At 36.0% G+C, this 23,617-nt stretch overlaps 1 protein-coding gene across 18 annotated transcripts in view; it reads right to left on the bottom strand.

The window, feature by feature from the left end:
- Positions 1 to 23,617, bottom strand: part of LOC145538490 (uncharacterized) — a 388,991-nt gene that overhangs the window by 240,117 nt on the left and 125,257 nt on the right. For 9 of the 18 annotated variants that reach the window (XR_014076956.1, XR_014076916.1, XR_014076918.1 and 6 more), the window contains one exon: positions 1,037 to 1,086. Coding sequence is in view for 1 of the 18 variants with exons in the window: in XM_081570619.1 (XP_081426745.1) it covers positions 1,037 to 1,086 (50 nt within the window). In the remaining 17 variants the exon portion in view is untranslated. Of the gene's footprint in view, positions 1 to 1,036; positions 1,087 to 4,937; positions 5,010 to 8,813; positions 8,913 to 12,682; positions 12,768 to 23,617 lie in introns of those variants that run through there. The other 9 variants (XR_014076962.1, XR_014076953.1, XR_014076967.1 and 6 more) reach the window with 4 other exon arrangements.

Here is a 23,617-nt window from a genome sequence, read left to right as displayed (position 1 = left end):
CTCTATTTTTCTCTGAATATTTTGATTTTGTGCATGTGTGCACACTCCTGTTATTTCAGAAACTTCCATTTCATAAAAGCTGGAAATGAAGTTTGTTCTGTTTCATATACATTTACTTTTCCTCTCCTCTATTTAGATTATATGCAATATATATTTATAGGGACACCAAGATTCACCTACTTATCCTCCTTAAATTTTAGGAGCAGTATGAAAAAACTAAAAAAAAAAAAAAAAATTAGCAAAGAAAAAAGTAAATTACCTCCGATTCCATCACACTAACAAAACATTTCCATTTTTTAAAATTTTTCTATACTTCTCCCATTTGTACATTTGATATTCATATTGTTATAGTCATAGCAGGAATGCAACACTATAATCAGTTTTGTTTTTTTATAATTACTTGCATTTCCCAAATCACCTATAATTATTGCCTTAATTTCTACACAATATTTTTATAAATAGGTGTTCATAATTAAAGAGAGACAGAGAGAGACCCATTCCTTCTTTTGAATTTTAATTTATCATAAATTCTCAAATGTAAAACTTCTTGAACCAAATGACATGTTTTTTTATTCTTGATAGTGAAATTGAAATATAAGTTAATTATACCAAATCCCACTGAAATCAACAAACTGAGAGGAACTGATTCACCATAACATCTCATATTAGTATTATAATTTAAATATATATTATATATCAGTACAATATATATTATATATCAGACTCTTTACTTTCTGTGCTACTAGGGAAGCCCCAATATATCAGTACAATACTTCACAGGCATTCTTATTTGCTATTTCATAATTTTTCAAAGAAGATTTTCCTTCTTTTTTAAGTGATTGTTTAAACTGGAAGAGATTAATAACTATCTGGTTTATTTTCATTTTTTCTTAAGTTTAAATACTTGAATCATATTTATCTACTATTTCAAAGTTATTCTGCATCAAGTGAACTTTCAGAAATGCCAGATTCATTTTTATCTACTATTTTAATGACACTTACAAAAATCAACCAGAAAAACTTTGTTTTACACTACCTGTGAAGTAGGAACAAGCCACAGCATGTACTTTTGGCAATGTCTTCTACCTTTGAGAAACACAGACAAGTGTAAGTTACCTCAGATAAACCAAGTTTACTATAAGTATACAAGCAAATTAAGAAGCACAGTAAATCTTCACTGAGATCCCACAATTAGTCTTCATGGAATGGTAACATCCTCTATCACTGAGAAACAGCTCTAATTCCCAAACAGCAACTCTAGTAGTGATCTCTCAGAAATGCTCATCTTGATAAATTAACATCACATGACTCAGGTTCTGCTTGACTTATCTACAAGCTATTTTCTCATATTGCTCATGGTAACTATATATTTTCCTGTACATTGTTTCCTAGCTGCTTTTACTCAAGGTTTCCACTAGCTAATTGCCCTTATTTATTATGCTTCTAAAAACATCTTTATTGGGATGTAATTCACATGCCACAAAATTCACCCACTTAAAGTATAAAATTTAATGGGTTTAATACATTAGGAGTGGAAGAAACTTTGCACCCATTAGCATTTCCTTTGGATATATAAGCAGAAGTAGGATTGCAGGATCATATGGTATTCTGCTTTTCATTTTGTGAAGAACTTCCATACTATTTTCCATAATGGTTGTAAGATTGACATTCCCAACAACAATGTGCAGAGGTTTCCTTTGCCCATGTCCTTGAGAACGCTTACTATCTTTTGTCTTTTTGATAATGCATTCTAACATGTGTTGTTTCCTCACAGTAGTTCTGATTTGCATTTCTCTGATGATTTGTGATGTTAAACATTTTTCATATACCTGCTGGTCATTTTTATAACTTCTATCATTTTTAAATTGAATTATTTGTTTTCTTGCTGTAGAATTGTGTTTCTCATATATTTTAGATATAGACACTGGTGGCAGTCATTTTGGGGAACTCATTCAACCACATGGACACTGGTGCTGGCAACCATTAGTTTGGAGTCCTCCCTCTAGTCTATTAGTGCTTGGGGCGTATCTGCCCACCAGCTGGTCAGTACCAGTCCCAAGACCTCAAAGGCCAAGAGGAGAGTTCCCTGGGGATCCAGTCCCACTTCCAAAGGGTTGGCATCTGCCCCAGGTTCCCCTCAGCTAGCTGCTCTAGGAAATGGCCCCACCCACCAGTAGGCCAACACAATTCCCAGGACTCCCAAGCCACATATTTGGCCATGCCAGCACCTGGCCTCACCCACCAGCAGCTGCCACCACAGGCAGGGCGTGGAAGCCAACTGGCCTGGAAACCAGCCCCATCTACCAGTATACTCACAGTGGTCAGCCCTATCACAACAGAAGGTCCTACATAAGGAGTACCCACTATATAATATAGCTTCAGTGACCAAGGCGGGGTGTGCTGCTGGGCCTCAAGGGATGTCTCCTACACAGAGTCACTTCTCCAAGATCAGGAAACATAACCAACCTGCCTAATACATAGCAGTAATTATAGAGAATTAGGCAAAATAAGGCATCAAAGAAATATACTCCAAATAAAGCAACAAGAGAAAATCCTAGACGAAGAACTAAGCAAAGTGGAGACAGCAAACTACCTAATAAAAAGTTCAAAGAGACAAAGAAAAATATTACATTATGGTAAAGGGATGAAACCAGAAGATATAACAATTTTCAATATATACACACCCAGCATAGAAGCACCTAAATACATAAATCAAATATTAGCACAAAGGGAGAAATTGACAATAACACAATAATTGTAGAGGACTTTAACATCCAACTTATATCAATAGGAAAATCATCCAGAAATAAAATAAAGAAATACCGGACTTAAACTACAAATTAGATCAGATAAACTTAACAGATATGTTAGAACATTCCATCCCAATGCAGTGGAATACTCACTCTTTCAAAGGGCACATGGAATATCCTCCAAGATAAAACACATGCTAGATCACAAAACAACTCTCAGTAAGTGATAAGCCATAATGGAAAAGAATATGAAAAAAATAATGCGTGTGACTCAAATAATTGAGTCACTTTGCTATACAGCAGAGATGGGCACAATATTATAAATCAGCTACACTTTCATAAAAATTTAATACAAAATAATAAACAATAAGACTGAAATCATATCAAGCATCTTTTCTGACCACAACTCTGTAAGACTAGAAATCCATTATAAGAAAAAAACCTGAAAAAAAATACACAAACATGTAAAGGCTCCTATATGCCTCTAAACCACCAATGGGTCCCTAAATAAATCAAAGAGGAAATAAAATCATACCTGGAAACAAAGGAAAATGAGAAGAGAATAATCCAAAATTATGGGATACACCAAAAGCAGTTCCAAGACATAGTTCTGGTGACATAAACCTACTTTAGGAAACAAGAAAATCTCAATAACCAACCAAATCTTACACCTAAAGGAGCTAGCAAAAGCAGAACAAACAAAACACAAATAGCAGAAAAGAAATTATAAGGACTGAGGCAGAAATAAATAGAGACTAAAAGAACAAAAAAGATCAACAAAACTAAGAACTGATTCTATGAAAAAATAAACAAAATGATAAACCTTTAGCAAGACTCATCAAGGAAAACAGAGAAATAAAATTTGGGAAAACAGATCCAAATAAAATCAGGAATAAAAATAGAGAAGTTACTGCCAATACCACAGAAATACAAAAGATAAGAAATCACTATGAACATTATGTGACAAAAAAATGGACAATTTAGAAGAAATACATAAATTCATGGAAACACACAGTTTCCCAAGACTGAATCTGGAAGAAATACAAAATATGAAGAAACCAACTACCTGTAATGAAATTGAATCAGTGATTTAAAAAGAAAAAAAAAAAACCCTCCAAAAAACAACAAAAATGGAACCAGACAGCTTCACAGGTAAATTCCACAAAACATTTAAGGAAAAGTTAATGCCTGTTCTTCTCTATCTAAAAAGCTTGAGATGAAGAAATGCTTCCAAACTCACTTTAGGAGGCCAGAATCACCCTGATACCAAAACCATACAAAGACACCATTAAAAAAAGAAAAAGTACAGGACACTGTCACTAATGAATATAGATGTAAAAATAATTAATGAAGTATTAGCAAACAGAACTCAGCAATACTTTAAAAGAATCATTTACCATTATCCAGTGTGATTTATCCCAGGGGTGTAGGATAGTTTAACATCCATAAATCAGTCAATATGATATATAACATTAACCAATAGTAGAATAAAATCATACTATCATCTCAACAGATACTGGAAAAGCTCATGAAAAGTTCAAAATCCACTTAAGATAAAAACCCTCAATAAAGTGGGTATAGAGGGACTATCCTTCAACATAATAAAGGCCATATATCACAGACTATAGCCTGGTGAGGGACAGGGAGGCTTGGTGTGCTGCAGTCCATGGGGTGACAAAGAGTCAGACATGACTGGGCGACTGAACAACAATAACAATAGCCAGCATAATACTCAGTGGTGAAAGGCTGAAAGCAATTTCTCTGAGATGAGGAATAAGACAAGGATGCCCACTCTCACCACATTTATTCAATTCACCACTTTGATTCAACCTAGTACTGGATGTCTTAGCCACAGCAATCAGTCAAGAAAAACAAATAAATAAATAAAAGTAATCCAAATTGGGAGGAAAAAAATTCAACTGTCACTATGTGCAGATTACATACTACTATACATTTAAAACTCTAAAGACTCCATCAATAAAACCATTAGAATGAATAAATTCAGTAAAATTGGAAGATACAAGATTAATATACACACATCTGTTGTCTTTCTATACACTAATAATATAAACCATTTGAAAGAGAAATGAAGAGGACTATCCCATTTACACTAGCTTCTTTTAAAAGAGCACTAATTCCATTTAGGAAGCTTCCATCCTCATGACATAATCACTTCCCAAACCTCACCTCCAAACACCATCACATTTGGGATTCAGTTTCAGTGTGGGAATTTGAAGGACAGGGGCACAAACTTTCAGCCTACAACAGATGGATACATAAAAATATGGTATGTAAGTACAATGGACTATTCCTTATCCTTAAAGGGAAAGAAATTCTGACAAACACTACAATATGAATCTTGAAGATATTATGCTAAGTAGAACTCAAAAACAAAAGCACAGATACCATGATTCCACTTGAATGAGGTACCTAAATTGATTAAAGTAATAGAGACAGAAAGAATGGTTGGCAGGGGCTAAGGGAAGGGAATTATGAAAAGCTATTGCTTAATCAGTATGGTTTCAGCTTTGGAAGACGAGAAAATGTTCTGGAGTTGGATGGTTGTGCACACCACCATGTATATCAATGTGAATGTATTTAATTCCACTGGGCAATACATTTGAAAGTAGCTCAGATATGCAGATGACACCACCCTTATGGCAGAAAGTGAAGAGGAACGAAAGAGCCTCTTGATGAAGGTGAAAGAGGAGAGTGAAAAAGCTGGCTTAAAACAACAACCAAAAAACGAAGATTATGGCATGCAGTTCCATCACTTCATGGCAAATAGATGCAGAAACAGTGGAAACAGTGACAGACTTTATTTTCTTAGGCTCCAAAATTACTGAGGATGGTGACTGCAGCCATGAAATTAAAAGATGCCTGCTCTCTGGAAGAAAAGTTATGACCAACCTAGACAGCATATTAAAAAAGCAGAGACATTACTTTGCCAACAAAAGTCCATCTAGTCAAAGCTACGGTTTCTCCAGTAGTCATGTATAGATGTGAGAGTTGGACTATAAAGAAAGCTGAGCACTGAAAAGTTGATGCTTTTGAACTGTGGTGTTGGAGAAGACTCTTGAGAGTCCCTTGGACTGCAAGGAGATCCAACCAGTCCATCCTAAAGAAAATCAATCCTAAATATTCATTGGAAGGGCTGATGCTGAAGCTGAAGCTCCAATACTTTGACCACCTGGTGCAAAGAACTGACTTTTTGGAAAAGACCCTGATGCTGGGAAAGATTGAAGGCAGGAGGACAAGGGGACGACAGAGGATGAGATGGTTGGATGGCATCACCGACTCAATGGATATGAGTTTGAGCAAGCTCCAGGAGTTGGTGATGGAGAGGGAAGCCTGGCATGTTGCAGACCATGGGGTCACAAAAAGTTGTATACATCAAAATAATAAACTGAATAATATTTTACTCTAATTTTAAAAATTACAAATAAATCTGGAAAAAGTCATATAATGTCTTTGTGTATTATTAATTTTATAACTTAACATTTAAAAATTGGTGTCAGAGATTGTAAGCAGCTTGTCCAAGACCACTTAACTAATACTTGACTGAATACGTATTATCTAACTCCAAGGTTAGATTTTTTTTTTAATAAGTAAGTAGACACAGACATATAGATCTTGCTAACACATGATGAAAAACTATTTTCCTATTTTTCCCTGCACATAACTAAAAATAATATAATTCTTGGTTCAAAAATGTTATAAATTATTGACAATTTTATATATGGAGTACCCTGAAACCAAAATTCTTGTAATTATTGATTTCTCTCATATATTTTTATCCATATATTTAAACCCATATATTTAAACCATTAGAAAATATCTTCAATTCTAGCTCCTTAACATTTTCCACAACTTTCAATCACTCCCATTCCCATTATTTCTAGACTAGTATAAAACACAATTGTATTTCACCTAGACTATAACAATAGCCTAATTTTATATCCCCCTACAATCCTTCACAGACAGTGTGACCTAAAATGCATGAAATATATGATTCCTGAGCTCAGAGATAGGCAACCTTCCTTTGCAAAGGGTCAGACAGTAAATATTTTATACTGTGTGAACCATATGGTCTTTGTCACAAAATACCCAACTTTTGGCTGTGTAACACAAAAACAGCCACAGACAATATATAAATGTAAACATGTGTGTGGCTGCATTTCAATAAAACTTTATTACAAAAGTAGGATGCTGCCAAATTTGGTTCACTCCTGCCCTAACTTAAGACACCAAATACTTTCCATTATGCTTAGGACAAAATAAAAGGTCTGTAACCTGACCTAAAAGGTTTTACATGATCTGGCCACTGTCTATCTCTCCAAACTCTTCTACCATTTTATCCCAGTCCATAATTCGGGCTCATTTCTCCTTTCTTTTACAATTATTTGAACATGAAAGTTAATTGTTAACATAAAACCTAAAACATCAACTCGTTTTTTCTGCCTGGAATGTTTCCCCAGATTTTTGCACAGCTAGCAACTACTCACAATTCACAACTCTTTCAAATACCACCTTTTAAGGAAAGGTCTTCCCAGACCACCCAACCCAAAGTTCTTCAGCTCTATCATTATCTAAATGGTCCTGCTTTATTTTCTTTATAAAGTGCATTTCTCTGAAGTGATTCTGTTTTCATTGCTCAGGGTATATATTCATTCCTACCCAATTTCCCCAAAACTGACTATAATCCTCAAGAATATAGGATCTATGCTTTACTATTATCAGCTACATTCTCCACGTTTACAATGGTTCCTGGCACAAAGTAAGTGCTCACTAAATTGTTGATACAAAAACTGAAAGATGTATTCATGAGAGATGTTCACATATGTCTACTGTCTATAGTTGAAAGTAGAATCCATTAATAACATCTCACAGCTAAATCGCCAAAGATCATCTCCCTGACAATAATCACAAGCAAATTTTCATTTGTATTTAAACATAAAAAGTAACTATATAAATACAATATAAATACAAAATCAAATGTTAATGATTTAATTTTAAATTTTAATGATTTAAATATAAATTCAATAATTTTTAAAATTATTTAAATAATAATTTTTGTATATAAATACAAAATTAAATTTTAATAATCACTCATCTAATAAAAATCTTTCAGTGGTTCCTAAATATTTTACCTTAAAAATATTGTACTTTTATAAATTTATAAATAAGAAAACACTGAAAAATGTTATAAAAACACAAATATGTTATAACTACTGATCCCATTTTACTTCTTAGAGGTCAGTGAATATGTTATTAACATATATTTTATAGATGAATATATCCTTTTACATATCACATAGCTATCCTTTCTTTATATGCACATTCATGTTCATTTTAAAGTAGTAACATTTCCACTGAAGAGGCACTCATATAACAAACACATAAGACTTCCATTCACAGATTTGAATTTATAATTATTAAAATAACTACTTAAATATTATCTATCTGCTCATAAATTCTGACTTCAGAAAAAACAAATGATCTTCAATCCTTTTTAGTTCTCTGTTTTTGCCAATAGGTGGCAATGAACATTCCTCCCTATATTTGCTTTATCATAATTGAAGACCATTGTAAGCAAAATCTCGTAACAGTGCAGGTTTTAAGAAAGAGTAGTTACAAGAAAGGAATACAATCTAGAAGGCAACCCATTTTAATTGTCTAACAACTCCAACTGTTTAAACTTTCCTTTATATGTTAAGCTAAAATCATCAAATGATATTCCTATATTAAATCCAGGTCTATCTTGTGAGGCCATGTAGAATAATTCTCTAATCATTTTATATGGCAGTACTGGGCTTCCCTGGGGGCTCATGGGTAAAGAATCTGCCTGCAAGACAGGAGACACAGGAGATGCAATTCAATCTCTGGGTCGGGAAAACCCCAGGAAGGAGGAAATGGCAACCCACTCCAGTATTCTTGCCTGGAAAATCCCATGGACAGAGGAGCCAAGCGGGCTATAGTCCACGGGGTTTCAAAGAGTCGGACATAACTTAACAACTGAGCGTGCACATGCACGCACACATGAAGATACTGGAGAAGTCTTACCTTTTCACATGTTGCATCACAGATCTTATCAACCATTACTCTTGAGACCTGGCTTCGGATGTCCTGTGCTATTTAACCTTCTTTGACATGTTCCATGTCCTTGTTAAAATATAGAATCCAGACTTAATAAAAATGTACAATATCAGCAATGCAAAAATCAATCAATTATTTGCCACTCTTATAGATATTATATTCCTATTAATCCACCTCAAAACTTTCTTTTGTTTTCTCAGATATGTCACACTGTGACTTTTTCTAGGCTCATGTTTTTAAAAAAGAGCCTCTGGTCTTATTCACACCTTATATTTTGAAGCCAAGTTCAAGTTTGTTCATTACCCCAATTGTATTTTATCTAAGCATCTTAAAGTTGTATCTTAGCCTGTAGATATCACTTTGAATACTGATTCAAACTTTTTTTGTATTTGGTCATCTCTCCCAGATTATTATCCACAATATAAGGTTCTCTTTTTTCTTTTAATTCAAGTTAACTGATTAAAATTTTTCAAGAGTTCTTAACTAAATTAAAAAGTTCTGTATTTCCAGAATATCCACCAGGAATTTTGTTCCTTGATGTTTTTACAGCTAGAAGTTGTGATCTACAACAAAAGACACTGATACACTTGGAAGTATAGGAATGATATAAATTGGAAGTTCATTAATCAGACATTTCAATTCTGACTGATGCATCACTGAAATATAATGTACTCAAGTTATGTTTTAGATTTTCATCATGGACACTTTCTGTGTTATATGTAATTCTTACTACATAGCACAGATGTAATCAAAAACTACTTTGTCATCTGCATATCCTTAAATCTTAATTTTGACCCGTCTCCTCAGATAAGACCATTGGTATCTGCATCAGCTTCATTGCTAAAATCTCAACTAAAACTTGGTGAAAAGTCTTTTAAATATCCTTTTTAACTATCACTTCAAGAGCCTGTGAAGAGTCAACATTTGTCACCTTCAATCTTTATTTTTCATCTATCACCTTTTTCTATCTCCTTCTCATTTACAGCTTAAACCATGAAGGGGATACCTCAGAGCAAAATAAACCATAGTCAGACTTTGTGCCTTGTGTTTACAAAAGCATCATTGTCTAATTACAGATGTATTGGTCCACAAGCCACAGCTCAGAATTATTCAGTATGAGGCAGTAACGGAGGCTTTGATGTAGAGCCCTTAACGCAAGACAATGCAAATGACATTTACTAGCAATTTTTTCCCCCATTAATGAACAGTACTTCAGGGAGTGTAAAGGCAAGAGGCATATAATTTCTGAACTACTTAAATTGCTAATTAGATCTGTACAGGAGGTGTATTCCTAATGCAGACAATTACAACGGCTCCTAAGTGTTTGCCTTACAGTTGCTAATTACTGCAGAAGCCAATTAATTGCTGTTGACTTTTTGTATTCTTCTGCATATCGCCAGTTAATATTTACATTTATAATGAAGACAAAATTGGCAAACACTGTGTCATTTTGTAATGAACAATTCCAGTGTCTAAACAATGAACACATTATCTTCATTTGTGCCTGAAGAGTGCAGCTGATTAGCATATGTTCTGTGCATGCTAGAACACTGCTCTTTCTTCTTAAGAGTTAAAACATCACTTAGGTGCAGGACATGCAGATGCAGTGTCTCCAGGGCTCTTGGCATTGGTTCTCACCATATGTCATACAGCAAAGAACAAAACAGCACAGCTCTATAAAAGTATGAGACTGAAGTGACTGAGCTTCCCCACAGAAGATAAGTACTAAGAGAATGCTATAGGCAATTGTCTCTTTTGGCCACTCAGTATGTCCACTACCTACCCATGCTGAGGAATGCTTCTCTATTAGGAGATCTCCCACAGATGTTGGAAAGGCCAGTGAGCACACTTTCTAGTCTACTTCAGCCTTGAGTGGGCAATAGTTAGGCACCTTCAGTTAAATGCACCTGTTTCAGACCTACAATCAGGTCCCAGCAGGGAAAAGGAAGGAAGAACACATGGAGTGTCCTAGTCTTGATGGTGGTTAGTAAGGATGGTGGCTGCTACTAGTCAACAGAAAAAAACAACAGCAAACAATATTTGGTTGTGCATATGGAGTGGATTCAAGCACTTCTTTTCTCCCTGGCTCTGCAGTGCTGTGGCCAGTCCTCCTACCTCCCAGTGATTCTGAGAGAAACTCAGTCATTTGAAAATCATTTTCTTGTCTCAAAATGGTTTTCCAGAGTTTCTTTTGTTGACCACAAAGAATAACTGCAGGCGTTTTTCAGGTTTGACGGGTGATGGGGGATGGACCCATTGCCCAGATTGCCATGTGTTATGTATCATTTGACTTTTATAAAACCATTTATTTAGATGCCTTATATCAAGAAGGAAAGAAAATATAGATGCCTCCATTCCTAGCTTCACAGTACAAACAAAAGCAAATAAATAAAACAAATATAGAACCACATGCACACACACATGCCAACTTTTGTTGTTTCTACCTGCCAAAGGGAATAAGTTGGAAATAATTCTTTTCCTAACCAGCATATTTGTCAGACTGTGTATTGTAAACAGCAGGGGACCGAAGTGATTTTGTCAACCAGTTTCCAACAGTGAAAACATAACTTTCATTTGCAACAACCTCTGGGCACTGCAAAAAGAAGAGGGGTGGAAAATGACTTCTTGAACAAGTAAAACTTCTGGCTGCCTCATCCAGGATAGATATGCTACTCTGTTACCCTAACACTTTATTGTTTCTCCTGTAACACTGCAGTTAGGCATTGGTGACAAGTTGGGACACAAGAACAAACAGAACATAAAGTGAATAATTTGCCTTTCAAGAATTCAAAGCCAAAAACAGACATGGGTATTCAAAAAGAAGAGGATCTATACGTACTGCTAAGGACTCGCAAAGAAATGGTGTCATAAATATTTAACAACTCAATCTCCATAAATATAAAAAATAAAATGCTCCGATTTTTACCATTTTCATCTCTTTACTGTAAATACTACCATGGCCAATTTCAACTTACAAATGGGATTTCAGTGAACACAAAACTGGGGAGACATGTTCAGTACCATGCCACATAGCATTTCCATCATACAGATAAGAACAACATTTACATGCGTAGATGTAGATAACCCCAAGAGCACAGACGATAGTAAAATGTAGTGAATTAACCAGTAAGTGACATATTTTCAGTACTTATTATTTGTTTCACTATAATTTATCTCTTATAAGTTGCATAGAAGCTATGATTTATATTTTAATAATCAGCTCACAACAGTCTTGAAAATGTTAACAGTTTTCTTTCATGAGCATGTATGAGCTGGCTTTGGCACACGACTATCATAAGTCATATGTAATCAGCTGATGTTAGGGTTCTACCCTTTGTTCATCAGAATTTAATTTTGTCTATTTATAGCAAAGTTTTCAAAATTTACTTTGCTGAGTTATTCTCAAGTAAAATCAACTAAATGGGCTATGGTAAACTTGATAGTTAATTGTTCTCTGGCCTATGAAATATGTGTAGAAGAAAAATTTAATATTACCATTAATAGTATAGTAAGTCGGAGAAGGCAATGGCAACCCACTCCAGTACTCTTGCCTGGAAAATCCCATGGACAGAGGAGCCTGGTCTGCAGGCTGCAGGGCTGTAGTCCATGGTGTCGCAAAGAGTCGGACACAACTGAGAGACTTCACTTTCACTTTTCACTTTCATGCATTGGAGAAGGAAATGGCAACCCACTCCAGTGTTCTTGCCTGGAGAATCCCAGGGACAGAGGAGCCTGGTGGGCTGCCATCTATGGGGTCGCACAGAGTCAGACACAACTGAAGCGACTTAGCAGCAGCAGTAGCAGTATAGTAAGTGTCCCCAATCATTATTACTTACCTTGTTATATATGGTTATAAAATCAACATAATGAAGTCACAAAAGATGGATACTGATAATTATTTCCCAAGGTGAGTTCACTGTTCTAGGCCAAAAAAAAAGAATCTACTAGTTTACAGTTTCATTGAAATTGAAAAAAAAGTCAACATATATTCAGTATCATTACATTCTTCACAGTGAGACATGATGTCCATATCACCTATGTCTATATCATTCATTGAATGAATTTGTCCCCGATTAAAATGTTCACAAACAGTCAAATTAATGCAATATTCAGTCTAGGGAAATATACAGGAATAGAGGGAGACAGAGGTAAATCCATAGCCTGTGATATTCAGCTCTATCTAAACATATATCACATATGTATGTGTATATATCTATATGTGTGCATGTATGTTCATGTATACATATGTACATATGTGCATGTGTCTGTATATTCCTGTGGTATTTTAGTTTTGCTTTTCAAGAATATCTAATGGAGATTTAAACATTATTGAGATCACATGCTTAATTTTTTAAAGTTGCTTATCTATTTTTCAAGATCACACTTTGTTATAGCTTTGTCTACACAATTTGTCTTAACCTGATTGTTTACTCCATGATGAGTATTTCAATTTCTTAATGTGAACAAATGATTAAAAAGAACACATTCCAGGCATTAATAACTTGAAGAGGCCAAGAAAACTCACGAAATATTTTAAGAATCCTCATCTGAGGTACATGGAGTAAACATATAACAGAGAGGAAAATCTAACAGTATTAATAGAGTCAAAGAGAGAATTCTTGGCCTCTTAGTTAAGCAAATCTAGTCTCAGGAATATTTACACAGTATTCTTGAAGTTGCCAAAGCATTGCTGTCTGTACTTGAAATTTTCCCTTTCTCCACATCTTTACACGTTTAATTTCATGCATTAATTGTGTTGAAAGTTCTCAGAAGTAATAACATTAGCTTCCTGTTTCTCTTGTCATTTCCAGATTGCAAAGCCAGAACTGCCTAAAAACTATCCCTCCTCTGATGGGGCCACACATGTATCTCACCCCTGACGTTTCACTGATGCAAGGACACTGTGATAAATCAACTTCTCATGTAATTACAGGACCTAAATGTGTAACATCCATCACACAACTGTTTCTGCTTTCTCTGTGTATGCTCTTTGTAGCCCCTATCTCTTAGGAATTAAAACAGGCAGGCCAGATTTATACATTCCTCATAGTGCTTCCAGTTTTTCCTTAGGTACTCAGCTTCATTCCACACCTGCTCTGGGTTTCCCCTTGTGACTCTTTCTTGCCTCCATCAGGCTCCCCCTTCCAACTTGATTTGACTAGGCCCACCCGACCTTAGAGGGAAAAGTTTAATCCTAATCAAACCCTCATTTGTGTCATTAAAACGAAATTTAAAGGAAACACAAGGAAGGACTATTTTGAAAAAAAAATGTCATCTTTAGAAAAGAAATAAATTAAAACTTAATTCACTCAAACTCACTCACTGTCTTACGCAAATAGAGCAAGATTCCTGCCACTCTGCAAGCCTTTCTCTGTGGATTCCTTGCCCCTCTGTTCTGATTCTCCAAACGCAGAAAGAATGACATAATTTAGATTGAACTGAAGGTCATTTGGAGCACCTCCAGCTCCAGTTAACTAAACTACAAGAGTAAAGGGTTTGGGGCTTCCTCCTCAATTTCATTTTCTGTATTGTGACTAACTTGAAGTTATGGATGTGTGAATTTCTTGAGTTTCCTCAGCCTCATCCCCAGTATTGTGAACTCCCAGACAACTCATCTGTGCTTTGTTCTCACCTAGCATGCTCTTTGTTTCTTTGTTTGGAACTGGTGGTGAATGGATTCATGTGGCATTACAAAAAAAAAAAAAAAAAACCTACAAAATCACTCAAACAGAAGGAAGAGGAGATTAGAGCAAACCAGCTGGCTAGAATGAAACTGGCAGGGTTCAGCCAATGAAAGTCAACTTGCCAAGATTTAGTCTTCAGTTAGGTCATCTGTTTCCTCCTAACTAAACAACTCTTGGATATTTATAGACATAAATGAATTTTTATTCTCTGCAATAGCCAATAACTTGTCATTTCTGGTATTTGAATGTCAGTCATGGGGAAAAACAAGGACTTGTATATAGAACACTCAAATGTAGTTGCCTTCAAGTGGAAAACAAGGAACAGATATATTATTTTTCTACACTGAATGCCAAATCAAAACAGAATTTGTGGAGACTTCATATGGTTGGCAGACATTATACATATTTCTGGACAGCTACACATTATTTATAAGAGTTTCCAAAGTTTAAGTATTTCTTAATATGTACATTTCCAGCCCTCTAACTTGAGGCTTTCAAATTACCTCAATAGTCTATAATCACTTTAGGTGACAAGGTGTTTTCTCACCTAGTTTCAATCCAGGTATGAATGTCAGGAAATAAACATGTTGCTCAAAGTTCAATTCATATTTCACCTAGTGAGACAGTTAGATTGTCTTTTATTTGTTTGCTTATTTTGGTATATAGCACATAGCTCTAAACCTCATTTTTACATGATTTTCCCAAAGCCCATTACTATTTAATTGCACTTTTTTCTAATTTTTTGTCAAGTTTTAAAAATTTAAGGTGACTTTCAAGGCTTCCCTGGTGGCTCAATGGTAAAGAATCCATCTGTCCATGCAGAAGACAGGAGTTCCATCCCTGAGCCGGGAAGATCCCATATGCCATAGAGCAACTAAGCCCATTGCCACAACTATTGAGCCTGCGCTCTAGAGCCACAGAGCCCCAACTACTGAGCCCACATGCTGCAACTACTGAAGCCATGTGCCCTAAGAGCCCGTGCTCCACTGCAATGAGAAGCCTGTGCACTGCAGCTAGAGAGTAGTTCCGCTTGCAGCAACTAGAGAAAAACTCAAGCAGTAATGAAGACGAAGCGCAGCCAAAAATTAAAAAAAAATAGATTAAAAAATTCAAGGTGACTTTCAGTTTACTGTTTCCTAGAACCAAATTTTCTTTGTTTTATGTGGAGGTTGATAAAACTGTGTGGGAAATGTGTATGTGTATGTGGAAGATGCAATAATGTGTTTACATACACAGAGAGACATATATAAAAGTACCTGTGAGTGTACAGCAAACTTTTGACTTTTCTACATTTAACTGCCCTGTTTTTATCTATTTGTGGACACATGGGTCCATGATCTACAGTAGTTTGTATTTCGTTGGACCATGAATTTAAGTCACATGGGTTACAACTGTGATGTGTAAGAGTAACTAGATCAGTGGTTGCACAGAACTGCTCAATCCTACCTATAAGTAAGACCTCTATGGTTTACTCATGTCACAGGGTTCATATGATCCTTGACAAAAAAAAAATAATTTTTATTAAAATAAAAATAACTATTATGTGAAAAACAAGCCTGTAAAAGATGAAAGGTTGTTAACTTATGATGTGAAAATATGCATAGCAAATGTGATGGGAGGAGGGGACATGCTTCAGACATAACTAATATAGCTCATAAAGCACTTTCTGACAATGTATTCAGAACATCAGAGCTAGATAAACGTCTTAATTATAACCTCTCTCAAGTTGTAGAAGCAGAGGTTATAAACTCTAACATCTCTAGGGCCCAGGAAGGTAATATCAATGAGCTAAGGGAACTAGGTGTAAGAAACATTCTGAGAGGTGAGGAGCTGTGAAAAACTTTTGTGAACACATGCTACGCCTAAAAGGGCAATGGGGATCCAGATACAGCTATCATAGGAAATAGAGATTAGTGTTGACTGATCTTTAGTTTTCTAAGTGAAGCCAGAAATTCAGAATTATATGTAAAATTTTCCAATTTTTACCTACTGGCTCAAAAAGAAAAAAGATAGTGTGCAGTGGGGGTAAGCCCAAAACAAAAAGCCCACAGTAGCCAGCTAGTTTACATTTCCTGGCATAGGATCTACACAAATACATGTATATCTGCCTAGAAAAACTGATGAGAGTGTTTACAAATCTCTCAGTCAAAAACAGACGTATCATTAAAGGACACGAGTCAGAACACCTACTGTCAAATCAGCATCACTACCATCCTCTTCAGAGGTTCTTTCTGGAATTTCCAGAATATCCTCCATGAAAGAGTTTGCCAGTGAGAGTTACCTGTACAAAGCTCAGGAGGCAGAAGGAAAAGAGGGTCCATTACTCTCTGGAAGCAGACATTTAGGAAGATGTGATTCACAGGGGCTTCTTGGTAAGCTCTCGACAACCACTTTCCTGCTGCCTCAGACTGAAACAGTTGGTGGGAATTGCCCAGAAATTCTTAAGAAATGCCCCAGCTTTCCCTTGAGAACCAGATGATTCAGTGCTTCAGGCCGAGGGGTTCAGTAGTGTCTTTGTCCCCATGGACTCCCTCAGCTTTAAGGTGCTTTATGGCTCCCATCCCTGTACTTCATACAACCCTTCATAACTAGAATACGTTGATCGGCTTCCAACCAAACCATGGCTGAAATGTACAGTATTAGAATGAAGAGAGATATGAAAATGGTTTTCTTAGATGAGTTAGAATCATAGAGCTAGAGAGCTACAAAGAATGTAGTTGTTGAAACTGATTTTATCAACTAATACATAAGATTGGAATTCATTTATCTTCATAGATATTTAATCCATTTTTTGGTCAGGTACAGTTTGTTTATTCAATAAGATACTTTTATCTGTCTAAACACGTGGTAGTTGAGGCAGGTGGGTACAGAATGAAGGGAAAGTGACACTTGAATTATTCTAGTCTAGTGTCTACCTCTTTATAAGGTGAACTAACCAACATATACTTCCTTTTATCTTTTTTTTTTCAGTTTGTTTCACTTTTTGTTGACATGAGTTAAAATGCCAAATATGGATTAAACTAATTCTAACTGATTGCTTAAAAAATCTATATTTTCTTTTTTGCATTGCTGGATATCTCCCATGCTAAACAACATTCAACTATGATTTCACTTTACATACACAAGGCACCCATGCACATAGACAGCTATCTAATTGTCTTAATCACAACATACTTGCAGTAACTCACTTTAATATTTTTTGTTGTCATTCATTTATTCAACAAATATTTAATGAACACCGATGTGCCACATACGTTTCTAAGCACTTAGACTACAGGAATAAAACAAAATCCATGCCTTCATAAACTTACATTCTTACCTGGGAAAATAGGTAATTAACAAAAGCAGAAGTAAATATAGTCTAACGTCAAAAGTCTATCTCATATAATAAGCAATATAAGGAGTTCAAGATGCAGAGCATAAACAAAATGAAATACTAGTGCAAAGAGCAGAGAGGAACAAGAAGGCAAATGTGGCTGCTTGACTGAATATGAAGTCTCATCTTCAGAACCCAAGATCCTGTAGGCTGTAGCCAGGACATTAGATTTTATTCTGAAGAGAGCGAAAGTCTGTGTTCTGTGCAGAGGGGTGATAGGATCTGATTTTCAGTTAACATGATCACTCTGAGAAGCTGTGTAAAAATGGGGGGAGAGGTCAAGAGTAGAAACTTATCAAATTAAAACTGAAATTTTCTATCTTCCTTATGTCCAGGCATTAATACTCTCAGAGCCTCATCTTCTTCATCTGTAAAACAGGAAAGGTTACTAATACTGTTACTAATACTTATCTCAGAAGTATGCCAAGGGGATGAGATGAGTTAGTATATTTGGGGTAGTTAGAGCCTGGCAGATATCAGCCAGCAGAAGTAGCGGCTGTAGTAGTAACAATATCAGTAGCAGTAGGAGGGCTACTCCAAACCCCTGCCAGATAGCAGATCCCACAAATAATTCCATTTTTGTCTTTCCAGATTTTCTACCTATACACAAAAACTATCATACATATTATTTTTGCTCTTATTTTTTTCTTGGAAATGGAATTGTACACACTGAATCTTTTACTTTTATACACAATAATATTCATGGACACTTGATTATACCAGTGCAAGTAAATCTACATAAATCGCTTAGTGCTGTACTGTACTGCATAGTTAGATGCACTGTAATTTAACATTTCTTATACACCTTCTAGGTTTTCTGTCTGTTTTCCTTCCTATGACACACACTGCTGTGATCATTGTATACTGTCAAGCACTACTTGTACAAAAGCTATTGTGGGATAATTCTTATTGGTGGGGCTAATGGCTAGATAGTTACTTGCATTTTAAATTTGGATTATCACATGTTACATGCTACAAAGCTATGGTAAACAAATCAGTGTGCTATTGGTACAAAAACAGGCATACAGATCAAGGGAACAGAAGAGAGCACCCAGAAATAAACCCATACACCTATGGTCCATGAATCACTGACAAAGAAAGCAAGAATATAAAATGGGCAAAAGAGAGTTTCTCCAGTAAGTGGTGCTGGGGAAGTTGGACAGCTGCATGTAGACCAATAAAGTTAGAATCCACCCTCACACCACGTAAAAATATAAACTCAAAATGGCTTAAAAATGTAATTTAAACATAAGGCATGACACCATAAAACTCCTAGAAGAGAACATAGGCAAAACATTCTCTGAAATAAATCATATCAATGTTTGCTTAGGTCAGTCTCCCAAGGCATTAGAAATAAAAACAAAAATGAACAAATGGGACCTAATCAAACTTATAAGCTTCTGCACGGCAAAGAAAACTTTAAAAATTCAAAAGACAAACTACAGAATGGGAGAAAATATTTGCAAATGATGTGATAGACAAGAGTTTAATCTCCAAAATATATAAAGAGCTCACACAACTCAACAACAACAAAAACAATTAAAAAAAAATGGGCAGAAGAACTTATAGATATTAATTCAAAGAAGACATAACAGATGGCCAGTAGACACATGAAAAGATGTTCAACATAACTAATTACTGCTGCTGCTGTTGCTGTTGCTAAGTCACTTCAGCCGTGTCCAATTCTGTGTGACCCCATAGACGGCAGCCCACCAGGCTCCACCATCCCTGGGATTCTCCAGGCAAGAACACTGGAGTAGTTTGCCATTTCCTTCTCCAATGCATGGCAGTGAAAAGTGAAAGTGAAGTTAGTCAGTCGTGTCTGACTCTTTGTGACCCCATGGACTGCGGCCAATCAGGCTCCTCCATCCATGGGATTTTCCAGGCAAGAGTACTGGAATGGGTTGCCATTGCCTTCTCCATAATTAATTACTAGAGAAATGCAAATCAAAACTACATTGAGGCACCACCTCACACCAATCAGAATGGCCATCATTAAAAAGTCTACAAATAACAAATGTTGGACAGGGTGTGGAGAAAAGGAGTCCTCTTACATGGTTGATGGAAATATAAATTGGTGTAGCTACTACAGAAAACATACGGAGGTTTCTCAGAAAACTAAAAACAGAAATACCATATGATCGAGTGATCCCATCCCTAGCATATACCCAAAGTAAAACACAGTTTTAAAGGATATATGTACCCCAATGTTCACTGCAGCACTGTTTACAATAGCCAAGATGCAGAAGCAACCCAAATATCCATTGGCCTAGGAATGGAAAAATAAGATGCGGTACATATATACAATGGAATATTACTCAATCATTAAAAAGAACAAAATAATGTCATTTGCAGCAACGTGGATTGATCTAGAGATTTCATACTCGATGAAATAAGTCAGACAGAGAAATACAAATACCGTATAATATCCATTATATATGGAATGTAAAATATGTCACCAATGAACCTATTTACTAAATACAAACAAACTCACAGAGAACAGACTTGTGGTTACCAAGGGTGGGGGGAAGGAGAGGGACAGAATGGGAGTTTAGGATTAGTATATGCAAACTATTATATTTAGAGCAGATAAACAACAGATCCTACTGTATAGTACAAGGAAACTATATTCAAGCTTCTGGGATAAATCATAATGGAAAAGAAAAATTTTAAAATGCATATATGTAAATAACTGATTCACTTTGCTATATATAGCAGAAATTAGCACATTGTAAATCAACTATACTTCAATAAAAAAACACTGGACTGCCACTATCAAATTACATTTTAAAAGGGTATTTTTGGTTATGTCCTGGAACCTTTCTTCACATAACCATAATAAGTGTATTATTTTAAAAATTTTGATAAGTCTAAAGTCAGAACTTTACCTCATTATTTTAATTTGCATAAGTATAAACAACAGAAAAAATAGGCATTATTTTCTTACTTGTATTGGTTCACTTTTTCTTTGACTAGATTAAGACTATAGTGCTTTTTCCCCTATTTTTTTTCCTACTGCTTTCTAAGAGATGTTTTTCATATGAGCAATATTGATTTTTTGTTTGTTTTATATTGTCCTTATCTCCTTCTTGTGTGTGATATGTTTTTAAACCTTAATTTGGTGACAAGGTGATAATCTACTGCCTAACAGACTTCTAAAATATTTTGTTGTCAAATCTATGGACATTTTCTCTTTTAAATTCTTGCTTTTCTGTGTTGCTCCAAAAAGCCTTATGCCATCTTTAAGCAATATTCCTCTAACATTTTATAATTCATAAGATTGGATGTATGGATCAGTGATTAATCTGAAATGTATTTTTAGCCTTGATGGAGTAAAGAGATGGAAATAACAGACCACCTTACCTGCCTCCTGAGAAATCTGTATGCAGGTCAAGAAGCAACAGTTAGAATGGGACATGGAATAAAAGACTGGTTCCAAATAGGGAAAGGAGTACGTCAAGGTTGTATATTGTCACCTTGCTTATTTAACTTCTATGCAGAGTACATCATGAGAAACGCTGGGCTGGATGAAGCACAAGCTGGAATCAAGATTGCCCGAAGAAATACCAATAACCTTAGATATGCAGATGACACTACCCTTATCATAGAAAGTGAAGAGGAACTAAAGAGCCTCTTGAAAGTGAAAAAGGAGAGTGAAAAAGTTAGCTTAAAACTCAACATTCAGAAAACTAAGAGCATGGCATCTGGTCCCATCACTTCATAGCAAATAGATGGGGAAACAACAGAAACAGTGAGAGACTTTATTTTGGGGGGCTCCAAAATCACTTCAGATGGTGACTACAGCCATGAAATTAAAAGATGCTTGCTTCTTGGAATAAAAGCTATGACCAATCTAGACATCATATTAAAAAGCAGAGACATTACTTTGCTAACAAAGGTCTGTCTAGTCAAAGTTATGGTTTTTCCAGTAGTCATGTATGGATGTGAGAGTTGTACTAGAAAGAAAGCTGAGCACTGAAGAATTGATGCTTTTGAACTGTGGTGCTGGAGAAGACTCTTGAGAGTCCCTTGGACTGCAAGGAGATCCAACCAATCAATTCTGAAGGAAATCAGTCCTGAATATTCACTGGAAGGACTGAGGCTGAAGCTCCAATACTTTGACTACCTGGTGTGAAGAACAGACTCATCTGAAAAGACCCTAATGCTGGGAAAGGTTGACGGCAGGAGGAGAAGGGGAAGACAGAGGATGAGATGGTTGGATGGAATTACCGACCGGATGGATGTGAGTTTGAGGAGTCGGACATGACTGAGTGACTGAACTGAACTAGAGTAGAGAGAGAATTATTTCAGTTGAAAAAGTACTCAAATATTTAAAAATAATTCTCTTCTAAAGGAGCAATGTGCTCCATTTCCAGAATTGGCTATGAAATGTTACTGGATAACAGTCCACACTTTCTTTCCCTTATGCCTACTTTGGAGGCCATATGCCCAATCCATCAGTGTACAGGTGGGAGGAGCCTGGATCCCTGAGCCAATACTAGGAAGGAAGCCACTTAAGAAAGCTCTAGATATAAACTAGGCTCTGAAAGCAAGAAACAAGACCTTGTTGACTAAGTCCTGTAACACGAGGGCTTATTTGTTACTGCAGTATGAGGAAGCCTATCCTGACTCATGCAGGCCAACAAATAAGTAAATACACTCTGGCACAGGTTAAACCTGCTACCAGATTTCTGAGAAAAAAAAAAAACAAAACACTGACAATAATGAATCATTTTTTTCATAGAAGAGCTTAGAGATTTAAAAGGTAGAGAATGACAAGTGTATATAAAACACAGGGCCTATATGTGAGTGCCACAGGTAGTAAAGAAAGAAAATGATTGGAAGCATATCAGGGAAATAAGTGGAAGTAAAAATGTTAGAACATTCAAGTAGATCCACACTAGTGATTAATTTGAAAAAGCTAGGTTAAACCAAGGACAGCTAAATCAAGCAAGCTGATCCAGAAAGTGTTTTCTGGAAGGTACTTCTTTTCCTGACTTGAAGACGCTTCTCCTTTTCCTGATGATTTATTTTGCGTGATGTTTCTGTGCACAATGCTTCAATATCAACTAAGAGAGTAGTAGCCCAGGCTGCCCCTCTATTGATTGCTGTCCTCTTGGCCTCAAGGGAACCACTTGTCACCTCATAGTGACTATGATGTCTACTACTGCAGAGAAGAAAAAAATCTTAGCTGTTGCAAAACATTTTCGAGTGATTTAAGGATCTAGCAGTCTACCAACTCACTGTTATAATGAGCTGTGTAGCTTTTCCCTTGGATTTTGCAAGACGTGCCCCTGAATTATTTATAACAGAGCAGCCACCTGCTTGCAACGATTTTCCATTTTGCCTTGTGCTCGACTGGGCTTGTCAATGGGCATTGCAGGTACAGTGGCACTCTACACTTCACTCTCCAAGCCCCAGTAAGAACATGCTGACCAGAAGCTGCCACATACCTTAAAAGTTCTTTTCCACTAAAGTCATGTCTTTTATCTAAATAGATAGTCCTATAAGCTTTATTATAAAGAGCGGGGCTGGTTCAATTGTTCAACCAGGTGCTGTCAACTCCAGTGCTGTTTGTTTCTTCTGAAATATGGAAATTTATGAATATATGTGCTTGTGTCGACAAAAGCAATTTGGGTGGTGAGAAGGGAAAACGAAGTCACCTGCATTCAAAAGTACAGCACTGAGCTGGCAAACAAGCAATGCCTTCG

This window comes from Giraffa tippelskirchi, chromosome 1 (assembly GCF_054371585.1).
Source record: "Giraffa tippelskirchi isolate mGirTip1 chromosome 1, T2T-mGirTip1v1.2.pri, whole genome shotgun sequence".
Classification (NCBI taxonomy): Eukaryota; Metazoa; Chordata; class Mammalia; order Artiodactyla; family Giraffidae; genus Giraffa; species Giraffa tippelskirchi.
The sequence above is the reverse complement of the archived record's forward strand: the minus strand, read 5'-3'. Positions and strand labels throughout refer to the sequence as shown.